A 21,059-nucleotide genomic window follows, 5' to 3' on the forward strand; every position below is an offset into this window, starting at 1 on the left:
TCGACCCGTACTGCCCTTGACTTGCTCTGCACAATAGCCAAGTCTTACTCAAAATTCTTGATCTATGCAGACCTCTTTTACTACTTTCACTAACTCTAATTACTCTCACAAACACCAACCTCCTCATTTATACCTTATGGTAGATTGTATGATATCCGATTCATTGATGGAAATTATGTTTTTTACAAGTCAATTTCGTATTATGATACATTGCAAATTAAAACAAATATATTTTTTTAGGTCACATGTGATTGATTGCCAAAAAACATTAAAATTGACCAAAATATATACAATCCAATTGTAGAACAATTATATGTAACTAATTGATAAGGATATTACAAAAAGTTGCGTATCCAAATGAATCAAGAGAAAATAACTTCTAATAAGAATAATAACAATGATTAGAGAACCTTTTGTATCTGTTCTCACTTTGTGGTGTATATTTTAATCCATAAAATGACGTCACATCGACAATCTTCTTTGGAAGTGATGTGACATGCATTACCATGACTTGACAATTGTGTTGTCATATTTACTCGCTTTTAGAAAAAAAAGCGAGTTACTAATCTAACACAAATCTCTCAATTCATACAAAGTGTATTTTATTGTCTAAACGGTGAAGTAATTTATTGTAACTATGATTATTTTGTACAATACAATCTTCAAAGAAAACAATTAGATTGAGATTACAATATTACTGAAATGATTACTTCTATTATTAATTTGACAAATCTCTTCCCCAACCCTAAAATCTTCCCCATTACTAGCATATGACACTATACACCCTTTATAACCGTACATCCACATAATTGTCACATTGGAAAAACTTACAATATTGCAGACTTATTGAATCCACATTCTTCTAATTAATACCATATATTGTATCAAAATTAAAAGAGAAGAGTATCAAAGACTATACTTGCCAATTTGTTTTTAAATTGGTAAGATGAAATACCCTACTAAACTGACACTTTGCACAAGTATAATCAGCCATGTTTGCAGGTTAGACTCCTTAAATAGTAACATAAAACTCACCCCAAACAACCCCCAATAAAATTTAATCCAATAACCTTAAAATCACGAGACCAAACCTTTACCACTAAACTCAAAATCCATTCTTATTTGCATCAATACTTACATGATTCTCTCACTATACACATACACACATAAAGTATCTCCAATAACCTTATCTGTCGAATACTTATTAAACATCCCTATTACCCAAGACACATCGGGTTATTTGGAAAAAAAACTTTATCTACCCACTACTAATAGCAATAAATAAATAGTGGAATCCAACTCATCGATTCAAATAATTTTTTAATACTCTATTTCTAGTGAGTTAACTACCAATCGGGTAGATGTAGCGTTGTCCGGTTATTTGCATCACTACTTATATGATTCTATTACTACACACATACATACATAAAGTATCTCCAATACATCCCAAAATTCCCAATATTTAATTCCAAACACCCACTTTTCAAACTAGTCATAAAGTAAACAAGAACATTCAAAGTACCAAGTATAAATAACTAAAAAGAATATAAACTCCACTTTTTCCCCCCCAATCAAAAATTACATAAAATTTGGGCCCAAAATTTTCTCTCTCCTAAATTACTCTACTACACTCCTACTCTTCTATACTCCCTCTCTAGAACTTTCTCTCTCCAAAACAACCAAAAAAAACCTATCTAAGTACCTCAACTTCACATCAACGCTAACTCAAAAATTATTATCACTACTAATACCACACAAAAAAAAAAAGGTAAAACCAATTTCAATTTTCAAAGTGTTTTCTTCTAAAAACTCTGCTTCAATTTGAAGCTGTCTTTTTTTTACTGTCTTCCCTCTTTCTCTTCTTCTTTTTTTTCTCTCTCCTCTAAAATCTTCGCAGTTCTAGGGTTTTTCGTTCACTCAACTATATTTCGTCGACTAATTTCTAGGGTTAGGGTTTATCGGAAGCTTTTTCCGATCATCAAATATGGCGGCAGAGAAGTTACGGGATTTAAGTCAGCCTATTGATGTTCCTTTACTTGACGCTACTGTTGCCGCTTTCTATGGCACTGGATCTAAAGAAGAGGTGACTGATTTTTACTCGCTTTTTTACTGTTTTTTTTGGCAGCATTTTGTTTGATTTTACGCGAAAGAGTGATGAGTGAGTGCAATGTTGTGCGTGTTTGTTTGAGATTTTTGAAGTTGTAATTGAGGAATGTTTTGTTAATTTATTGTGTTTTATGGATGTACATTGGTTGTTATTGTATTTGAGAGTACTTAATTTTGGTGTATGTGTTGTGTCGAGTTGTGAATGTGTTGTTATGTATGCTAATTTTGTAGAATTGTTGGATATTGGAATTAGGTAGTTGTAGTTTGTTTTCAGTAATTCGCTGTCGATTTTGTTAATTGATTGCTTCCTTGTGAAATTTTAGAGACGGTGAGTTTTTTTTTTTTTTTTTTTTTTTGGGTTTGAAATTCGCGAACTTTGAATTGATAGGGAATGATTTAAGAAGTGCACTGGGGAATTACATGGTGATTGGTGAGAAGCACATTGCCCTAGGGTTTTAAGGATAAGTTTAGGGTTTTGGTTGTGCATAGTTGGAAAATATAGCATATCGTACTGAGATTAATTGCTGAAAGCGTTCATGAGTGTTTTAACTTTTATGTTCTTGTTGATGTTGTGCATTGCTGACGTGTGTTTGAGAATAAGTAATATATGATGGCAAGTTTACTTCTTGACTGAGCTATGGTATTACTCTTGACTTCCATACCCTGTGACTTCCTCTGCCTAATTTAGAAAAAAGGGAAGCTAGCTTCCTCCGTTTTCAATTCCTTTGCGTCTGGGATTTTCCTTTTAGACCCTAGGAAGAGAAATTGGTGTCAAAGGCTTTTGGTGCATTCTTTTTCTAAAGCCTTACGATATGTTTTCCCCTTATGTGATGTTGACAGAGGGCTGCAGCAGACCAGATTCTACGAGAATTGCAGAACAATGCTGATATGTGGCTCCAAGTAGTTCACATTCTTCAGAACAGTCAAAACTTAAATACAAAATTCTTTGCGTTACAGGTCAGTCCACTAATATTATGATGTATGGCGTTCTATCTAAGAGTTCTTTCTTATGGTTCTTTGTTTAATACTTGTTTGCATGTTGTCATCCTTCTTCTTATTTTAAGACTTCGGAGTTGTCTTTGGCATTTTCTATGAAGTGTTACTAATTCACTATCTAATTCGCCTTTTGAATTTGCCGATTCGTCCAAAATGGGCCAAAAATAAACCAAAACCGACCATAATTCGCTTGTTTCAATTCGCAATTCACATGGCAATTAGGGAATCAGGTAACACCTGAAGCTGTGATTAGTATGAGCAACATTGTGACCGTAACAGAGCACGGAGGGGCTGGCTTGAGTTTGCTTCAAGGGAGTGTCTAGAATTCCATTATACTGTGTAAGCATTTGGGTGAAAATATGCTTTTACTTCCTCATCAGTTAATGTGATTATCCGGTTAAAAGAAGCTTTGTCTAGATAGAATGGTTGTGCAAAATTGTCTTGAATGTACTTGTACTAGCTCTAAAATTTTGATTGTTAAGTATTCTAATTATGTCCAGCTGTTAGTTAGAACAAAATAATTTAGTTTTAGCTTTTAAAATGAACTGATTTTTTAGAAATTGTCGTGAGGTTGTTCAATTTCCAAAATGTGTTAGGTCTTTAATTAGGAAATCGGAATAGTAATTTAATAGAATCATTAGATCATACTGATTACTCTAGATCATGCATTCTATGCTTCCGAAAATTTCCTCCTTTACATGGCATGTGGCAAAAAAAGAAAGAAAAGTAAGATTACTTATGTGACATTCTTCTTCTTCTTTTGACACACCTACTATCATTCTGTGTAATTTGTATCTGTATCAATATATGACATGTTGATTTAGCATATCATTATTCATTACCCGTTTCTAAAGACACGGGAATCATAATTATTTGATTCATGTATTACTGGATTCATGGCTATACGGTTATCAATTACATTTTTTTTCTGTTGATATTCCTACTCGATATCGAATAGGTTACTTTCTTATAATAAATATTTTTTACTTCTACACAATTTTTTCCCATATAAGTCTTTTATATTTCAAATTGCATATCAATATAATATGTTTCCATAAACAATACTATTTCTTTGGTGATTTTCTTACCTAAATAATTTTTAAAACTAATGCTCCCTCCCTTCTTTTGAGTTGGTTACTGACTAGTTACGGACTTACGATTACTTTTGCAAGATGAGGGAGAGGGGGAGAGAGAGTGTGTGCAAGTGGTTCATGTTGGGGTAAGGAGGGGGTGCAACTGGATACAAGTTGTTACTTTTATGCGGAGTAAGGACTGAGGAGGGCTATAAATGTAAAAAATCATTACTATGAGTTGGTGAGAAAGAAAGTGTAACCAAGTCAAAGGAACATACTAAAACAGAAAACATAATGAACTCAAACAAACAGAGGGAGTATCTTTCTCTACTTATTAAGAAACAACTATTTTCCTACTCAAATATATCCTATTCATTTTTATGATAAGACATGCCTACTTGCACACTATATGCTCCTGATTAATGCATCCTTTACACACACACACACACACACACAAGTTTAGCTTAAACGGGTGACCAAGAAATTGTAGCATACACTTAACAATACATAGAATGCCCCTTGTGTTACTCATTGAGCAGCAGTTGGTCAAGGGTTTCTCCAAGGCTGCTGATCTTGTCCTCTTGGCTGTCATCACACAGCATAGCCTTTTTATTTTACTGGGACTAATCATAACCTGGATCAAGTGGGGAGAATGTTACTGATTATCTAATTTTTCAACCTGAAAAAGAGGTGAAGTGAAATGGAGATTATAGTGTTAGCCAATATGATGTATGTGAGTGGAAAATCAAGTATTTGAGTATTTCTTATTTCACCTAAGAGACTATGTTAGCACCTCGGGTTTGTGAATAAGAGATTTACAAGGTGTCTCAACAGAAGATAAAAAGGCCGTTTTCAGTATGGCTAGCAATATGAACCAATTATCTCTATTATATAAGGGAAGGAGGGAGGAAATTGGTGTCCCCGTTAAAAATACTAAATTACCCTTAATGATCTAATGGAATAAAAAAAATTACAAAAGAAAACAATTTAAGAATCCTTTTCCATTTCAAATTTGCATTTTAAGTGGATATAAGACACTATTTTAAAATTGACGCACGCATCGCGTGTATATAAGGCTAGTTAAATATAAAGCACGAATCAAGATGGGGATAACTTTACTTGCTGTGGATTCGGCAAGAAATTTATGACGAAGTTTCAGTGTGAGATTGCAGTCAATTTGTCTTCAAATCCATGATAGGAGCCTGGTTTGTCATACCTTTCCATTATGTTTGGTTCCGTTCCGCGATCTTAATATATAACTACACCGATGTGTTATTAGATTAGTCTTAAGACAATAAAGAGAAATTTGGTTGTTGATCTATGGTTGAGTCTTGTATGATGTGGAGAGAGTATAGGTGGAGAGCTGTGTCAGACCAAGTTATCCATACACCGATTATATGAGTAACAAGTCTGGGAATAAATTTAAGCAATTTGATAGTGCTCAATACATTGGACACATGATCATTATTCTCACAATTGGACTCGGGGGTCCCGGGAATGACATGAAATATTTTTTTTATTTTACAGGACTTACTATGTGTTATCATATTAAAACTTAAAAGTACATACTTTCACATTTCAAATTGACTTGTTTGGTAGTTTTTGTTATTATTGTTGATTCTTTTAGCTCATTTATGATCGTACATGGTACATCACATAACCTTTTGCTCTATGTTCCATGTAATCAAATATTTTCTCGTCTACTATGCGGTTGAAGATAATTGATATGCAATGGAAAGTTGTAGTCCTTGGCATGTAATTTATAAGTATGTTGGAGTAATTAGTGTCCAATAAGGGGTACTTGACATGAATGAAGAGTTGGAAGTGATTTAGGTGCAAAATAAAGAGTTAAAAGTAATGTACCTGGTAAGATGTGTGTTGTGAGGGAAGGGTGCAAGGAAAATATTGGTAGGTTTTTCTTATGTTTGAATGTGGAGAGGCTTGTAAACGATTTAGTTTACATAAATAAATATTGTAGAGGTTTTTTTACGCTTAGCGTGAATGTGCTATTAGGCTGCAACACCCGTAAACCGTCCGCATCTCTTGCTACCTTCATTGTGATCGTAACTACAATTGAAATCTAAAACATACTTTCTCTGTTCCAAAATTGTTGCACCATTTGCTTTTTCACGCATTCAACACGCTTCGTTGGACATTAATATCTCGAATTGTGTATAAGTAAAAACACTATAAAACGTTGATATTTGGAATCCCCTCACATTGAGACAACTCTAACAAGATTTCACTTGACTACATTATTCTAATATGGTGGTGAGAGAAATCAATTGGTTGATAAATAATGCCCAAGTGTCAAATGTTGCAACCTTTTTTGAAACGGAGGAAGTATATTATATTTCTTGCATGGATTTGTAGTTTAATTTGGATTCCATTGGCTTTATTTTATTTTTATTTTTATTTATCTTTTATCAACTGAATTCTTTTGAAAAAAATGGTCTTATCAAGGTTGAGTAATGGCAAGCCATATATGATAATAGCAGGTTATTTATGTTGCACCTGAATCCTAGGTTGTTCTATAGATCTTCTTGGGATCTCTTTAGAAGACAATAAATGGTAGTAATAGTGGGTCTCATATGTTGCACCTGAGTATCTAGGTGGTTCTCTATGTCTTCATGACGTTTAAATTTTAGTTTTCTAATTTGCTTGAATGGATAAGCTGGAAAACAGTTCAGGTACAGGTATCGAACTGTAAAATTGTCCTATTGGTTTTATACTGGCAGAACCTTCTTTTTGTCTAACATGTTTAGATGTATTTTAGTTTTACGTAGCAAGTTCACTGTACTGACAGGTTTTGGAAGGTGTCATTAAATACCGATGGAATGCATTGCCTGCTGAACAGCGAGATGGAATGAAAAATTACATTTCTGAAGTTATTGTTCAGGTGTGGCTTTGATCAACTTTCTGCTTTAATTTATCTATCCATAGAAAAGCTCTTTGTATTTCCATGGGTATATTCCTCAGCTTCTGCTTTTTCTTTTTGTTCATTGGGCATTATGCTTGTAGTTACTAATAAGAATCTGCTTTTGTCAATTATACTTTAAAGCTTTCAAGAGACGAGGCTTCTTTCAGGCGGGAAAGGCTATATGTCAACAAATTAAATGTCATACTTGTTCAGGTATGATTGATTCTACATTGTATTCTGTGAAGGTTTCAGTTCTCATACCCTGGGGAATTGATGTCTTATTGGAAGGAAATTAAGGATAACTTCTGATGATTTGGAGTCTCTCTTATGATTTTAACTTTTAGGGGTTCTGATCAATATTTTGAATATCTTTAGTTTAACCTTAGAATATGTAGGGACAAATGATCCTGCACATAGTGTAACTTTGTTCTATAAAAGATACTTGTGAGAAAATGTCAATCTTGCTGCGCTTTCCAACAGTAGAATAGATATTGGGTGACTGTTAAAAGAGCTTCTCTGTTATGAGATATCATATCATGTTTGGATGATTGATTGTTACAGGGCTCTCTTCTGTAGTTAGAGTCTTCTACACTGGTTGGTAAACCCTTCTTTATTTTTTGTTTGTCAGTTGTGTTGCTATGATATGGATGAATTTTCCTGTTTTTGGTTAACTGTCTAGGATGTGGATTTATCTGGTTCCTCACATTGTTCTTTCAATGTTGTGGAAGCTAATATTTTCAAATCTGCAGATTTTGAAGCATGACTGGCCTGCTAGGTGGCAAAGCTTCATTCCCGATCTTGTAAGTGCTGCTAAAAGCAGTGAAACAATTTGCGAGAACTGCATGGTCATATTAAAGGTATACATTTAGAAAGAATTCTTTGTTTATATCTTTGGTGAATCTGGCTCTCGATGTAAATGTACTTATGCCTTTTGTTGCTCTCTTCAGCTGTTGAGTGAGGAGGTTTTTGATTTTTCAAGAGGTGAAATGACGCAACAAAAGATTAAGGAACTAAAGCAGTCTTTGAACAGGTAAACTTTCTAATGGGTATGGATGCATAATTTATGAAAGCATCACTATTGAGTTGTAGTGAGTTATGGTTTGAGGTAAGCAAGAAAGGGAACTAAGAGACTCAATATCCTTTGTTTGTGTTACTCTTTCTCATTCCATTATAAACTCTTACTGGTGACCCACAATCACCATTACCACCCTTGTTATCGCCTGTCTCAGCACGCCGTTGCACAAACGTGGAAAACCAGTGACCGCCACTTTCAACAACACAACTGCAGAAACTACATGGCTTGTTAATGTTTGAACCATGTTCATCCACCAAATTACAAGAGGGCAGAGAGAGAAATCAAAGTTATAACCAAACTCTGGTCCAGCTTGTGGCCTTGCCATTTCCTCCCACCATCAAACATCAACCAAGTTCCAACAGCAAGAGAGAGAAAAAGAGAGGGTATATCCGAACGGACACATACCTCAGAAACTAGTACAATTGTTGTCAACTGGTAAAGGGTGCTTGTGATGACCAATATTTGGTCTTTTGATGATCCAAGAACGTCGCCTGGGTTCCCGATGTGCAACTTTCTGCTACCTCAACCATCAACGAGCCTAATATAACCTGTCTTGTTCATGGGTTTGGGCGTGTTAGAGAATATGTGGGGATGGAACTAGTGATGGACCAATGTAATACTTTGTGAATGGTGGGAGGGAGAGAATAGGGTAGTTGTGGTGCTATTGTTGAATGAGCATCTTGCATATCCTTTTGCTTGCTATTTTTTCGGTTATTTGTTTGCAGCACATCTCGCAACGAGGTTAACATTCTAATAGCCTACTATATGCTCTAACTATTTTCTTCTTGCAATTGCTGCAGCGAGTTTCAACTTATTCATGAGTTGTGCCTGTATGTGCTATCAGCATCTCAGAGGACTGAGTTGATACGGGCTACGCTATCTACACTTCATGCGTTCCTTTCATGGATTCCTTTGGGATATATTTTTGAATCTCCCCTGGTCTGGTCTATTTGCTTTATCTGCTGATAATTTTTGATTACATTTCATTATGTTTGTCTAATTATAACATCTTTTGTTCCTTGAATGCTGAAGCTGGAAACTCTCTTGAAATTCTTCTCCGTGCCAGCATATCGGAATCTCACCCTTCAGTGCTTATCCGAGGTAATATTAGTGCTTACTTTTTTAGGTCTTGCATTTGCAGTATGTGTCTGCATCATTGTATCTGTATGTGGATTCAGGACTGACTGACCATCTTTCTTTGACATGCTCACAGGTTGCAGCCTTGTCATTTGGTGACTTCTACAATGCGCAATATGTTAAGATGTACAATGTATTCATGGTTCAGCTACAGGTGAGATACTATCATACCATTCTAATGCTGGGTCATCTATTTTAATGGCTACATTTGATTGCGTGCAAATCCTTTTCCCTCGCTGTATCTCTAATAGTAGAAAGTAGAAGATTAGGGGTAAGAAGATAAGGGGTAACATACTCCTATTTTCTCTCAAGTTTTGTATCTCTAATAGTAGAAAGTAGAAGATTAGGGGTAAGAAGATAAGGGGTAACATACTCCTATTTTCTCTCAAGTTTTGTAAATAGTAGTCGTCTCAGGTAGGAGGTTTTGATTGCCAACTGCTTTCTTTCTTCAGCAGTCCCATCTAAAATCCAAGATGTATTTCCCTTCTTTTGAAGAGAGTCATGTCCAGTGTACAGAGGGAGTTGTTCCTAACGTTCTTAAGGGAGAATTTGACTATTGTAGACTTGTAGTTACATTTCCGTTGGGTACTTTCTTTATGTCATCTGAGCTTCTCTCTCTCTCTCTCTCTCTCTCTCTCTCTCTGCTGTTCCGTCAGATAATAAAAGAGGTTTTGGTGGAATGGAAAGAAGATACTAAACATTAAGTTGACTAGTGGAGTATGGAAATTGGTTTAGACTTTTGATGGTGCCCTTGGAAGTAATGGAACCATTGGATTCTGAGGGAATATATTTTCACGTGAAGCTTTTGGGTTGTCATTTCCCGCAGTATATGTGTAGCTTGAGCCATGATCATTGATTTTTATTGGGAGCAGCAGTTGCTCTTTCTAATTTTTGAGTGAACTAAGGTCATTGGTGTCGCGGCTTTATTTTTCCGTCTCTTTCTGCCCTGCCATATTTGATGGTTGTTGTGGTTACCTTCTTGCTTTGGTGACAACTGCTTGACATCGTTCTGCATGCCCTTATTTTGTTGTCACCCTTAGAAATGGGAAGGTTACTGGGAAACAATTTGGATGCCCTATTTTGTAGTTCCGGTGTAAAAAGATCCAATTTCATTTTCTGTCAATTGTTGTGTATACTATTTTAAGTAAGTTTATGGCTTAATGCATATCAAGACTTTTTTGGCATTCATTTTTCGGATGTGAACTACGTTCGTGAACATCCTAAAATAGAATCTGGATTGTTATTCTGGGACATCAGCTACTAATTTTGTGTGTTTATGGACTTCTGCTGTTGAATCTATAGGCTATCCTCCCTCCCACGACAAGTATTCCTGATGCTTATGCAAATGGATCATCTGACGAGCAGGTGCATCTGCTTGCGGCTTTTGATTTTCTTTTGAATTGTTTGACAATTGATTTTCATGCAACTAACTTACATTCATGGTGTTCTCTCAGGCTTTTATTCAGAACTTGGCACTGTTTTTTACTTCATTTTTCAAGGCAAGTATATTGTTGGCTTCTTTAGAGTTTGTCTTACTTTTGGATATAAATCTATGCTGCGCATTCGATGGCGAGTTCCATTTAATGTTTTCTGGATGCCAGATTAGTGTCTCTTTCTCTTGTCAAGGCTGTTGCCTGGTCTAGGGTTATTTTTTCCCGCCCTATGTTTGTGCCACTGTGCTATGACTTTTTTTTTTATGTTTGTGTTGCCAAATTATATGATCTGTATGTTCTGTACAACTCTACATCATGTCTATTTGATCTAACCGATGCCTATGCCTATGCCTATGCCCTGCAGGCGCATATCAGAGTTTTGGAAGCTTCTCAAGAGAGCATAGCTTCACTCCTGATGGGTCTTGAATACCTTATTAACATCTCTTATGTAGATGATACGGAGGTTTTCAAGGTGAGTTCAGTAAAATTTCTTCACAGCTAATACTTGCTGGGCCTCAATAATTGTTTATTGTTCATTGTTTGGTTACCACTAATGTTTTACGTTACCAGGTTTGCTTGGACTACTGGAACTCCTTAGTCTTAGAGTTGTTTGAGGCACACCATAACGTGGATAATCCAGCGGCAGTTGCAAATATGATGGGGCTGCAGGTGAATCGTTATGAAGATTTGGTGTTTTATTTGAATTTCTTGCATTTAAGCATGAAACTTCCTGTGCCGTATGTTTTTTCTGATGTTTAACATAGCTGATTGTGGTTGATTTTCCTGTTTCTTCAAATGTTTCGGTAGATTTTACGTGTGTAAATATAAATTAACTAATATAAAGATACATTCCAGAGAGTTTTTGTTTATTGTGCACATCCTTGGCGGCTGCTTTATTCAGCTCTCTTGCTGTTTGCTTTGTGTATATATTAACCTGCATCCTGTGTTCCTGTGCCCCTTTCATGCCTATATTAAACTTTTATTGCTCACTTATTTGCCATTATTATGGTAATCTCACTTTCCTCCCCTCTTCTTTACATGTATGCTTAGCAGATGCCATTTCTGCCTGCCATCGCCGATGGTATGGGCTCTCAGCTCCTACACAGGCGGCAACTCTATGCTGGCACCATGTCGAAGTTACGTTTGTTGATGATTTGTCGAATGGCAAAGCCTGAAGAGGTTCTGATAGTTGAAGACGAAAATGGAAATATTGTTCGTGAGACTATGAAGGACAATGATGTTCTTGTTCAGTATAAGGTGATGAATCTTAGTTAAAGTCATATATGGTACACTTAAGTTATTCCAAACAAGCCGTTGGGTCATGTATTCTGTAAAATATATTATGATATCTGGTGCACTTTGTGGTGGTTCTAGTCATGGAGGCTTTAGCCCTTTGTAGTTTGACTCTAATGGTAGATCATATTAGTAAATTAGTAAATGAAAGGAAATGGAGATTTGCTCGAATCCTCTTTGTTGAGTTGAGGTGTTGTCGTAATATGTCAAGGATTTTGCATCATTTTACGGCTACAGTGGGAGTGGTTCACATTTTATGTTTACAGTTTATGGCTATAGATGTAAGGTATCTGCTGACTTGCTGTTTCCCAGCACATTGTTGACTACTGACGTGTGCGGATACTTTTTATTGAGCTTGCCTGAGAATTTAACAGTTACAAGGTTTTTGTATTTCATGGTTAGTATATGTTGCGTATAGTAAGACATTATGCGACTTCTCATTAGAAAGTATAAACTGATTCTTTCTGTTACGTCTTGTTCCCTTTTAATTCGGGGAGGGGTGTTGTGTGTTTGGATTTTTTTTTACTACTTTTTTTTCCGCAAAATACGTAGCAAGAAAGTTGCTGACTGATTGAGGCTCCATCTTTGCAGATCATGAGGGAAACACTCATATATTTGACACATCTTGACCATGATGATACAGAGAAGCAGGTATTCTACTACTTTAGTGTATTATATGATTAAAAACTCTGCAGTCTTTATTGTTTGTCTGTTTGTAAATGGTTTATGTGCGAACTTGACTACTAGTCAGGTAGAGTCCCGATCTTTCCAGTTCTTACCTGCAGCTTGTCCAAATCTCATGGTTGTCATTGATTATGATGGTAGATAATTGAGTGCGTGCTTAATATTTGAGTAGCTGTTTTGTTGTTAGTCGCATCTCCTCCTGTACTCTGTGATCTTGCAGTGTTACTGGGGGATCTGTTTTCCTAATAATTTGCTGAAAATATGCAGTCAGTACTTACTGATTAGTAGTTACTATTGTTCTAAATGTCCTGTGTTTCATCACAGATGCTTAAAAAATTAAGCAAGCAGCTGAATGGTGAAGATTGGTCATGGAACAATTTGAATACCTTGTGCTGGGCAATAGGATCAATATCTGGATCAATGATGGAAGAGCAGGTATTCTATCTTGTTTTTGGATCTCTGATCTGCAGTTTTGAATTTGAACTTTTAACGCTGTTCAGTGTCGCCCATTCTGTTATAAGCTTAGAAATAGTTTTCATGTTCCTTTGTTTTTTCTCATTTTGTAGGAGAACAGGTTTTTGGTGATGGTTATTCGGGACTTGCTGAATTTATGTGAAATTACGAAAGGGAAAGATAACAAAGCAGTTATTGCAAGTAATATCATGTAAGGCTTCATGCTGTGCTGATTCATTGAACTTACTTTTGCCATCCGAGTTCCTAGAATTTCAAGAATTTCATGTTATAGCATGATGTGAAATTTGCAGCATTGAACGAGACTCTTAACTCATGTACAATACAAGTTTTAATGGTATATGCACTTCAGATAGACATAGGATTGGAAATTTTATCCTGCTGTTGTGCATAGTGCTGAGTTCCCGATTTAGGACTGGTTATCACCATTTATTTGATGATGTTGGGGTTGGCAGGTATGTTGTTGGGCAGTACCCAAGATTTCTGAGGGCACACTGGAAATTTCTGAAAACTGTTGTCAATAAGTTGTTCGAGTTCATGCATGAAACACACCCAGGAGTTCAGGTTTGCTGTTTTGGCCTTACCTTATTGTCAACTATTACTACTTAGACATTGATTCATTTTTTGTACATGTATCGGTCTATTCATTTACTCTGTACTAAAACTAGAAGGATAGAGGTTTTCTGTCAAATCAAATTATCCTGGAAGTCCAATAAATATTGCGGTAATTGCTTTTAAATGTTAATTTTCATAGACTTTGTTGTATTTGGTCACTTCAATTCTTGGGCCATAAAAGATGTTACTTTTTCTGTTAGACTTTGATGCATTTGGTCATTTGAATTTCAGGCCATAAAAGATGTACATGTTTATCTCTTCTGGTTGTGTTTCAGGACATGGCATGTGATACGTTCTTGAAAATTGTGCAGAAGTGCAAACGTAAATTTGTTATTGTTCAGGTATTACCATATTAGGAATGAAGACTTGTGAACCTTCTTCCTTCGGATTTTTTTTCTCTGCCACTATCTTTTAGGCCTCGTATTCTTTTTAGATCTTTGATTTTTACCTTATAAGCAGATTTTCCCTTGGTTCTACAGGTTGGGGAAAGTGAGCCATTCGTATCTGAACTTCTTACTGGCCTTCCAACAACAATTACTGACCTGGAGCCTCATCAGATTCATATGTTCTATGAAGCTGTATGTCCTAGTCTAGTAACCTATAATCTTATGTGATGGTATCCAATTTGTGTGACAACAATTACTCTTATGTTATTTTAGGTTGGTTATATGATCAGCGCAGAATCTGATCCACAAAAAAGGGATGAATTTCTACGGCGCTTAATGGATCTGCCCAATCAGGTAGTTAACCTTTGATGCTCAACTGTTATGGGAGGTGAACTTCTGTGTCATCTGGTTTTTTTATTTTGAATAACGATTATCGTGTTGATGCACAGAAATGGGCAGAAATCATTGGACAGGCACGCCAAAGTGTTGATGTGCTCAAGGATGCTGATGTTATTAGGGCAGTGCTTAATATTTTACAGGTAGATTTCTTGCTGAATGTACTTATGCCACAGATTCTGGGACAGAACAAATATGTTGGCCGTTTTATCCTTAGTATCAAAGTTATATTTCTTTGGTCAAGTTAAATTGTTTCTTCTTTCCACTTTCCTGCTCATAATAAGGGTGGAAAAAAAATTGCTTGACACAGCTCTGGTTATCAAAGTAATTTTATTTTGACCTTGGTGGCTTCTGTTTCATTACTTCCTTTTTTAAGCTTAAATGTTCTCTTTGTCTTGGATTGCTTTAATGGCCAAAGGGGTTGTTGGTATCAACTTATTAGTGAGTTCCTATTTTTTTTTCTTGTTTTTGTTTTCTGTGTGTGTGTGTTTGAAGTGGGATAGTAATTGATAGATAGTATCTTTTATCTTATTTTTTTTGGTTGGCGTGATAATGAAGGAATTTTAGGATTTATTCTGGATGACATTGATTTGGTTTTTTTATGACAAATGTGTTTGATGAGATTGCTGTTACTCAGTTAGATGCTATTGCTGGGATCTTAGGGCTGTGGCATGTGGAGTACTGAACTACAATATTCAGAGAACTAGTTCTGAAATAGTTACTGCAATGTCCTGAATTAAGTTTTTGACCATGATTACCGTTTGGTTGTCACTTACTGCATGCTTTTTTTTTTTTTTTTTTTGAGGTTGTGCCATGGCTCACTATTTCTTTCGCCGCTTATAAGTAGCATACTGCTGTAATATTAATACATAAAATACACTTATTGATGATCTAGAGTTCATGGAGAAATCTTTATTTGCGTGTTTTATTTTCCTCGTCAGACAAATACAAGTGCCGCCACCTCTCTTGGTACTTGTTTCTTCCAGCAGATCTCATTGATCTTCTTGGACATGCTTAATGTGTACAGGTACACTGAAATGAAATCTCTTTTGCTACATCCTTCCCTGTTTCTAATACGTATGAACTCTTTTTGTCTGTGACATAAACTAACATATAGCACTCATTCTCTTTATCTCTCTTTCCCCTTCTTTTGGTTGTCTTTGTAGAATGTATAGCGAGCTTATATCAAATACTATTGCTGGTGGTGGGCCTTTTGCATCAAAAACTTCATTTGTGAAGCTTTTGAGGTAGGATCTTTTGCTGTAACTTACATTTCGTTTTCTGGTTTTTCGCGACTATTAAGCATTCTTCTTTTTTTTCGCTTTTGCTTGCTTTTACATAGATGTTTTTTCTTGGCATATTCCTGTTTGAAACAGATCGGTGAAGCGAGAGACTCTTAAACTCATTGAAACATTCTTGGACAAGGCTGAGGATCAGCCACATATTGGAACACAATTCGTGCCCCCAATGATGGATCCTGTTCTTGGGGATTATGCGAGGAATGTGCCTGATGCTAGGGAGTCTGAAGTGCTGTCTCTTTTTGCGACCATAATTAACAAGTAAGAACCTACTTTAAGGTTATGGTGTGTAACTGTGTATGCGTTTTTGTTTCTATCCTTGACTCATATCACATCTACCTTCCAGTAAAATAACAGTTGATAACCAAACAACTTATTATCTATAACTACGTGCTATAATAACTGTAAGGAGTAATGTGGGACAGAGAGAGTATCATGTGACCGCTCCTTTTTTGTTTCATTTAGATTATAATGGTCTTCTATAAATCTCCTATTAGGTATAAGGCTGCAATGATTGACGATGTCCCTCGCATTTTTGAAGCTGTCTTCCAATGCACCTTGGAGGTGAGCTGTTCCACTTCTGTAATTGGACTATGCTGATGTATTTACCACACTTGAAGATTGTGTCAAGTATAACCTTCTGCTTTTTATTATAAATTAAAGCTTGTGCTGCATCCTAAACACCTTGTTTACCTGAGAAACGTTGAGATAAGAGTAGTGTTACTTCTGCTTCTGGCTCTTAAAACTGACCTTTATGTTGTTATGAATTCTGCTGGTTGACTTTTTCTCTACAGCAGTGGATAATGGGTATGCTGTCTTCTATGATTTTTTTCCAGCATCTTGCTTTTACTTGCTTGATGGGCCTTTGTCTGAGCTGTTCTATTCAGAAAGTGCTTATGTTGCTGCATGGTGGCCTTTCTGTGTGCTTTACACTTGCTATTATTGAGAGCTTTTCATTAGATTTCTTCCTTTACTAGTACCAGCTAACTTGAAATTATGGTGTGATGCAGATGATAACAAAGAATTTTGAAGATTACCCTGAGCATCGATTGAAGTTCTTTTCATTACTTCGGGCAATTGCTACGCACTGTTTCGCTGCATTGATTCGGTTGTCTCCTCAGGTTGTTCTATTTCTATATGTAAACTATGCTAGAAGTAAAATTTTCCTTTTGAAAATTTTACGTATAAGTCTTTCCGGAAGATTTATTGTCAAAAAAAATTTCTCCTCTTGTTTCCATATATCGTTCTATATCTGTTAGGTCTACGCTTTTTATGTACTTTGCCTGTCCCTAGTTGTTTTTCTTGAATAACCTGTCTTGATTATAGAGCCAATTTTTCAATCATAAACTCTCACCAATATAACAGAAGCATTATGATGAGTATTTCTTAAAATTGAACTTTTCGTGCATCCTACAATATGTAATTAGAGAAAGTAATGATTATAATTTGCATTTTGGGATCTATGTATAACGCACCGAGGAAGAACAAAAAGACACATTTATATATGCGTATCTCATTACAACATGCTTTTGTATACAGCAATTGAAACTTGTTATGGACTCGATTATCTGGGCATTCCGTCACACTGAAAGAAATATTGCAGAAACTGGGCTTAACCTCCTGCTAGAAATGCTAAAGAACTTTCAGGTACTATAATACATTATACTCTTTATGTTATGGCGACTTCTTGTGCGCTTTGCTCATGGTATAATTTTATTGGCAGACTTCGGAGTTCTGTAATCAGTTCTACCGGACTTACTTCGTAACAATTGAGCAAGAAATATTTGCTGTGCTGACTGACACATTTCACAAACCTGGATTCAAGTTGCATGTGTTGGTCCTGCAACATTTGTTCTGCCTGGTAGGCAATTTATCTTCTGTTATCTGTTTGGAAAGATTTATTTCATTCATGTTTGGCGTCTTGTTCCCATGTGCTCTGGTGGATATTTTGATATTACAGCAAATCCAAGGAAAAAACCCAAGTCATATATATGTCTTTAAGTTATGGGAGAGCCATTAAATATTCAAATGCATGCCTGTCATTTTTAGCTTACCATTAGATCTATGTATCTTGGCACTTTTACTTTCTGGTTATATGACGGGCTCTTTGTGCATTTTGCATACTGTAATGGGTTTCATTATAAAAACATGTGAGAGACCTATAGTGGATCCCATAAATTATATTTGTCTTTATTGAGAAGCTAAATGTAGTACCTTAGTCTTAGGCTCTTACAGTTTACTATATCGTGGTAATCGTATTTGTCTAGTAGTGGTATGATTTTGTTCTCTGATGTATTCAGATCCTGGGCTGGATAAAGTACAATATCCTTGATTGACTTTTCTTCAATAAAAATGTGTGGCTGGGGTTGGGGGACAGAGAGAGTAAGAAATAATCACGGTAATATGTGAATAGTGCATATCATCTCCAGTGTTGTAATTTGTTAGAAAAAAGCGTTACTACCCAAAACACCCTTCCTATTTTTTCGGGAAGTCCCAAAAATGCCTGTTATTTTCCCCAAAATTACACAATATACTCTGTGATATGTTACTTTTCACATATCACCGTGATTATTTAGGACAATCTCTGGGGCATATGAGGGTGATAGCTGGAAGTTATGCGATATAAGCTATACTATTTGAAATAGTTTTTCTTTGATTCTAATGTTTGTACCTTAATCCTATTGGAAACAATTTTACCACTTTTAGGTACAATCTGGTGCTATAACTGAACCTCTATGGGATGCGGCAACAGTCCCTTATCCTTATTCAAATAATGAGATATTTGTTCGTGAGTACACCATAAAGCTGCTCAGTACATCGTTTCCTAACATGACACCTGCTGAGGTATGCTCCATCATGTGTGAAAAAGCTGTTATTACCTCATGATTTTTCTTTGTTTGACAATTTAAGATTTTAGGTTACTCAATTTGTCAATGGACTGTTCGAGTCAACGAGTGATCTTTCCACATTTAAGAATCACATACGGGACTTCTTGGTGCAATCGAAAGAGTTTTCAGCTCAGGTAAAATCAAAGCCTCAATTTGGCTAGTTAGATCTTCCCATGTTTCTGCAGTATCTATGCTATCAATTTTCATCATATTTGGATGGTACTCCCTCTGTTTTTTTTTTATCTTTCTCACTTTCCTGTGCACATCTTCCAATGCACATCTTTGAACTTAAATATCTTTCATTATATATTAGTAAAAATTATCACGATTGAATATTAATAATGTACTAATTGAAATGAATCAAACAAGACCCCACATGACTATATTTTTTTCCTACAAATTGAAAAAAATTGAAGATTCTCTCTAAGTATGAATAGTGTCAAGATTCTAAGTGAGAACGATAAAAAAAACAAAGGGAGTATATATCTAATTGAGAAGAATCCCATTGTAACAAATAGTGTTTTTTTAGCTTGTATCCCTATTCCCTGCTTGGCATGGGGTCTAGACATAGGCAAATCCCTCTTGATCTGGGCAAACTAGGTGCTAGTCTGGTTTTTGCCAACTCCAGTGTGCTCCTTGGGATCATGTTCTTTTCTGCTAGATGACAGTTTCTCTATTATCGTGCACTGCTGCCAGTATATTAATACTCACTCTGCTGAAGCGTATTTGCATAGTTGGATTTGGCACGCAGATTAAAATTACCTAATTAAGAAAGAGGCAGAGAGAGATCAAGAATAGTATTATAAGTGACGCCTAATGTAAAAATAGGTAGAGAGAAAGAAATAGATATTGCAAGTTCCTTAAAAGGAAAGAGAAAATTTATTCGGGACATTTAAACAAGGAAGATGTGCTATTATTGGTTGGAGAAAGGAGTATTATCTGATTAATTATTGCAAAAGAAACAAATTTCTCGTGGTGGAGATCTAATATAATTTGCCAAATAATTTGTTTGTTGGTGTCCTCTTTGTTCATTTAATTATTTAATTTTTTTATATGGTTCCCCTTACCATCTTCCTCTTTTGGATGGAAGGCCTCTTTTTTATCAGCACGGACACGTAATCGTTTCTTTTGTCTTCTATAGGACAACAAAGACCTCTATGCAGAGGAGGCTGCTGCTCAAAGGGAGAGGGAACGTCAAAGAATGCTCAACATTCCGGGGCTAATTGCTCCTAATGAAATCCAAGATGAAATGTTGGATTCATAGGATGGCTAGTATTCTAGTCAAATTTGATTGGTTTCTAACTCAATTCTGGGGGCACTCCAATTTTTATAACAAAGGATTTACGAGGCTGGTTTTGGCGAGCATTACCCACCATTTTCTTGTTCTCAACTCCTACAGTGTACTTGTTTTCCCCTTGTGAATGATGACGGTGCCCCTACGAGCAGCCTTGGTTCTTCTGAGTGGATGGCTTATATTATCAATTGGCTGGATGTAGAGTATTTAGGTTTTTTTTAGGAACATACAGGGCCGTTTAAGGGCTTTTCTAGAAAAATTCAGTTAATTTGTATTCATCTGGGGGGTTTAGAGGTGTGTTTAATTTAGTTGGACTTTCTGGCATCAATCTTTTGATGTAGTTATGATATATTGTTAAGGAATACTGCGTTGGCTGGTTTGTGCAGAAAGTTTTCTTTTGGGGTCTCTCTTAGGAATGGGGGTTTATATTAGACAATTAGTGTATTGATATTCACAAAGAGCATTGTTCTTTGATCTATACATACAATTTTGTTCTACTAAATGTGGTGTTATATAGTAGTGTGATTTAAAGCATTAGTTTTGCTTTCTCCCCATTTTGTTTTTTCGATAATATACATACGGTTTTGCTTTTGCATTAAGCATTTCGTTGCTTGTGTGTATTATTCTTTCTCTCAAATTCTGTACTCAGTCGCAAATAGTTGGTGTTTTGAATCAGTTTAAGCTGTTGCCAGATACTTTTTCCATTTTATAATACTCGCTATACTTTTCATAGTGGGAAGTTTCACATTATTTGCTACATTTCCTTTTTGGGCAATAAACTCTCTTTATCTCTCTCCTCTCACATGGGTCCCTTTTCTTTGTACTCTCTATCTCTCTTCTTCAAAAATTGCCTAGGAGTTTGTGAATTGAGAAGTGTAGCGAGTGATATGAAATGGAGGAAGTAGTAAAATTAGTTCTGGGCATCATGTCTAAGGATTAAATTTGAATTGGCAAGTTGTACACTGTTGATCCCATATTAATCTATCACAAGCTC

At 35.8% G+C, this 21,059-nt stretch overlaps 1 protein-coding gene across 2 annotated transcripts; it reads left to right on the forward strand.

Annotated features, from left to right (window-relative positions):
• Positions 1 to 1,586: 1,586 nt before the first annotated feature.
• LOC104888024 (protein EXPORTIN 1A) lies at positions 1,587 to 20,602 on the forward strand. Of its 2 annotated transcripts, none has more exons than XM_010672835.4 (32): positions 1,587 to 2,083; positions 2,947 to 3,063; positions 6,982 to 7,074; positions 7,237 to 7,308; positions 7,845 to 7,952; positions 8,043 to 8,125; positions 8,971 to 9,109; positions 9,203 to 9,271; positions 9,384 to 9,461; positions 10,610 to 10,672; positions 10,762 to 10,806; positions 11,105 to 11,212; positions 11,311 to 11,409; positions 11,791 to 11,997; positions 12,625 to 12,684; positions 13,042 to 13,152; positions 13,284 to 13,381; positions 13,644 to 13,752; positions 14,079 to 14,144; positions 14,283 to 14,381; positions 14,463 to 14,543; positions 14,639 to 14,728; positions 15,527 to 15,612; positions 15,752 to 15,832; positions 15,962 to 16,144; positions 16,381 to 16,447; positions 16,894 to 17,004; positions 17,423 to 17,530; positions 17,607 to 17,744; positions 18,590 to 18,727; positions 18,801 to 18,905; positions 19,913 to 20,602. In XM_010672835.4, the coding sequence occupies exons 1-32, from the start codon at positions 1,985 to 1,987 to the stop codon at positions 20,033 to 20,035; spliced, it is 3,234 nt and encodes a 1,077-aa protein (XP_010671137.1). In that variant the 5' UTR covers positions 1,587 to 1,984; the 3' UTR covers positions 20,036 to 20,602. The 2 variants fall into 2 exon arrangements, with proteins under 2 accessions (XP_010671137.1, XP_010671138.1); XM_010672836.4 differs by having other exon boundaries at positions 1,588 to 2,083; positions 11,794 to 11,997.
• Positions 20,603 to 21,059: the final 457 nt, after the last annotated feature.

This window comes from Beta vulgaris, chromosome 3 (genome assembly GCF_026745355.1).
Source record: "Beta vulgaris subsp. vulgaris cultivar EL10 chromosome 3, EL10.2, whole genome shotgun sequence".
Lineage (NCBI taxonomy): Eukaryota > Viridiplantae > Streptophyta > Magnoliopsida > Caryophyllales > Amaranthaceae > Beta > Beta vulgaris.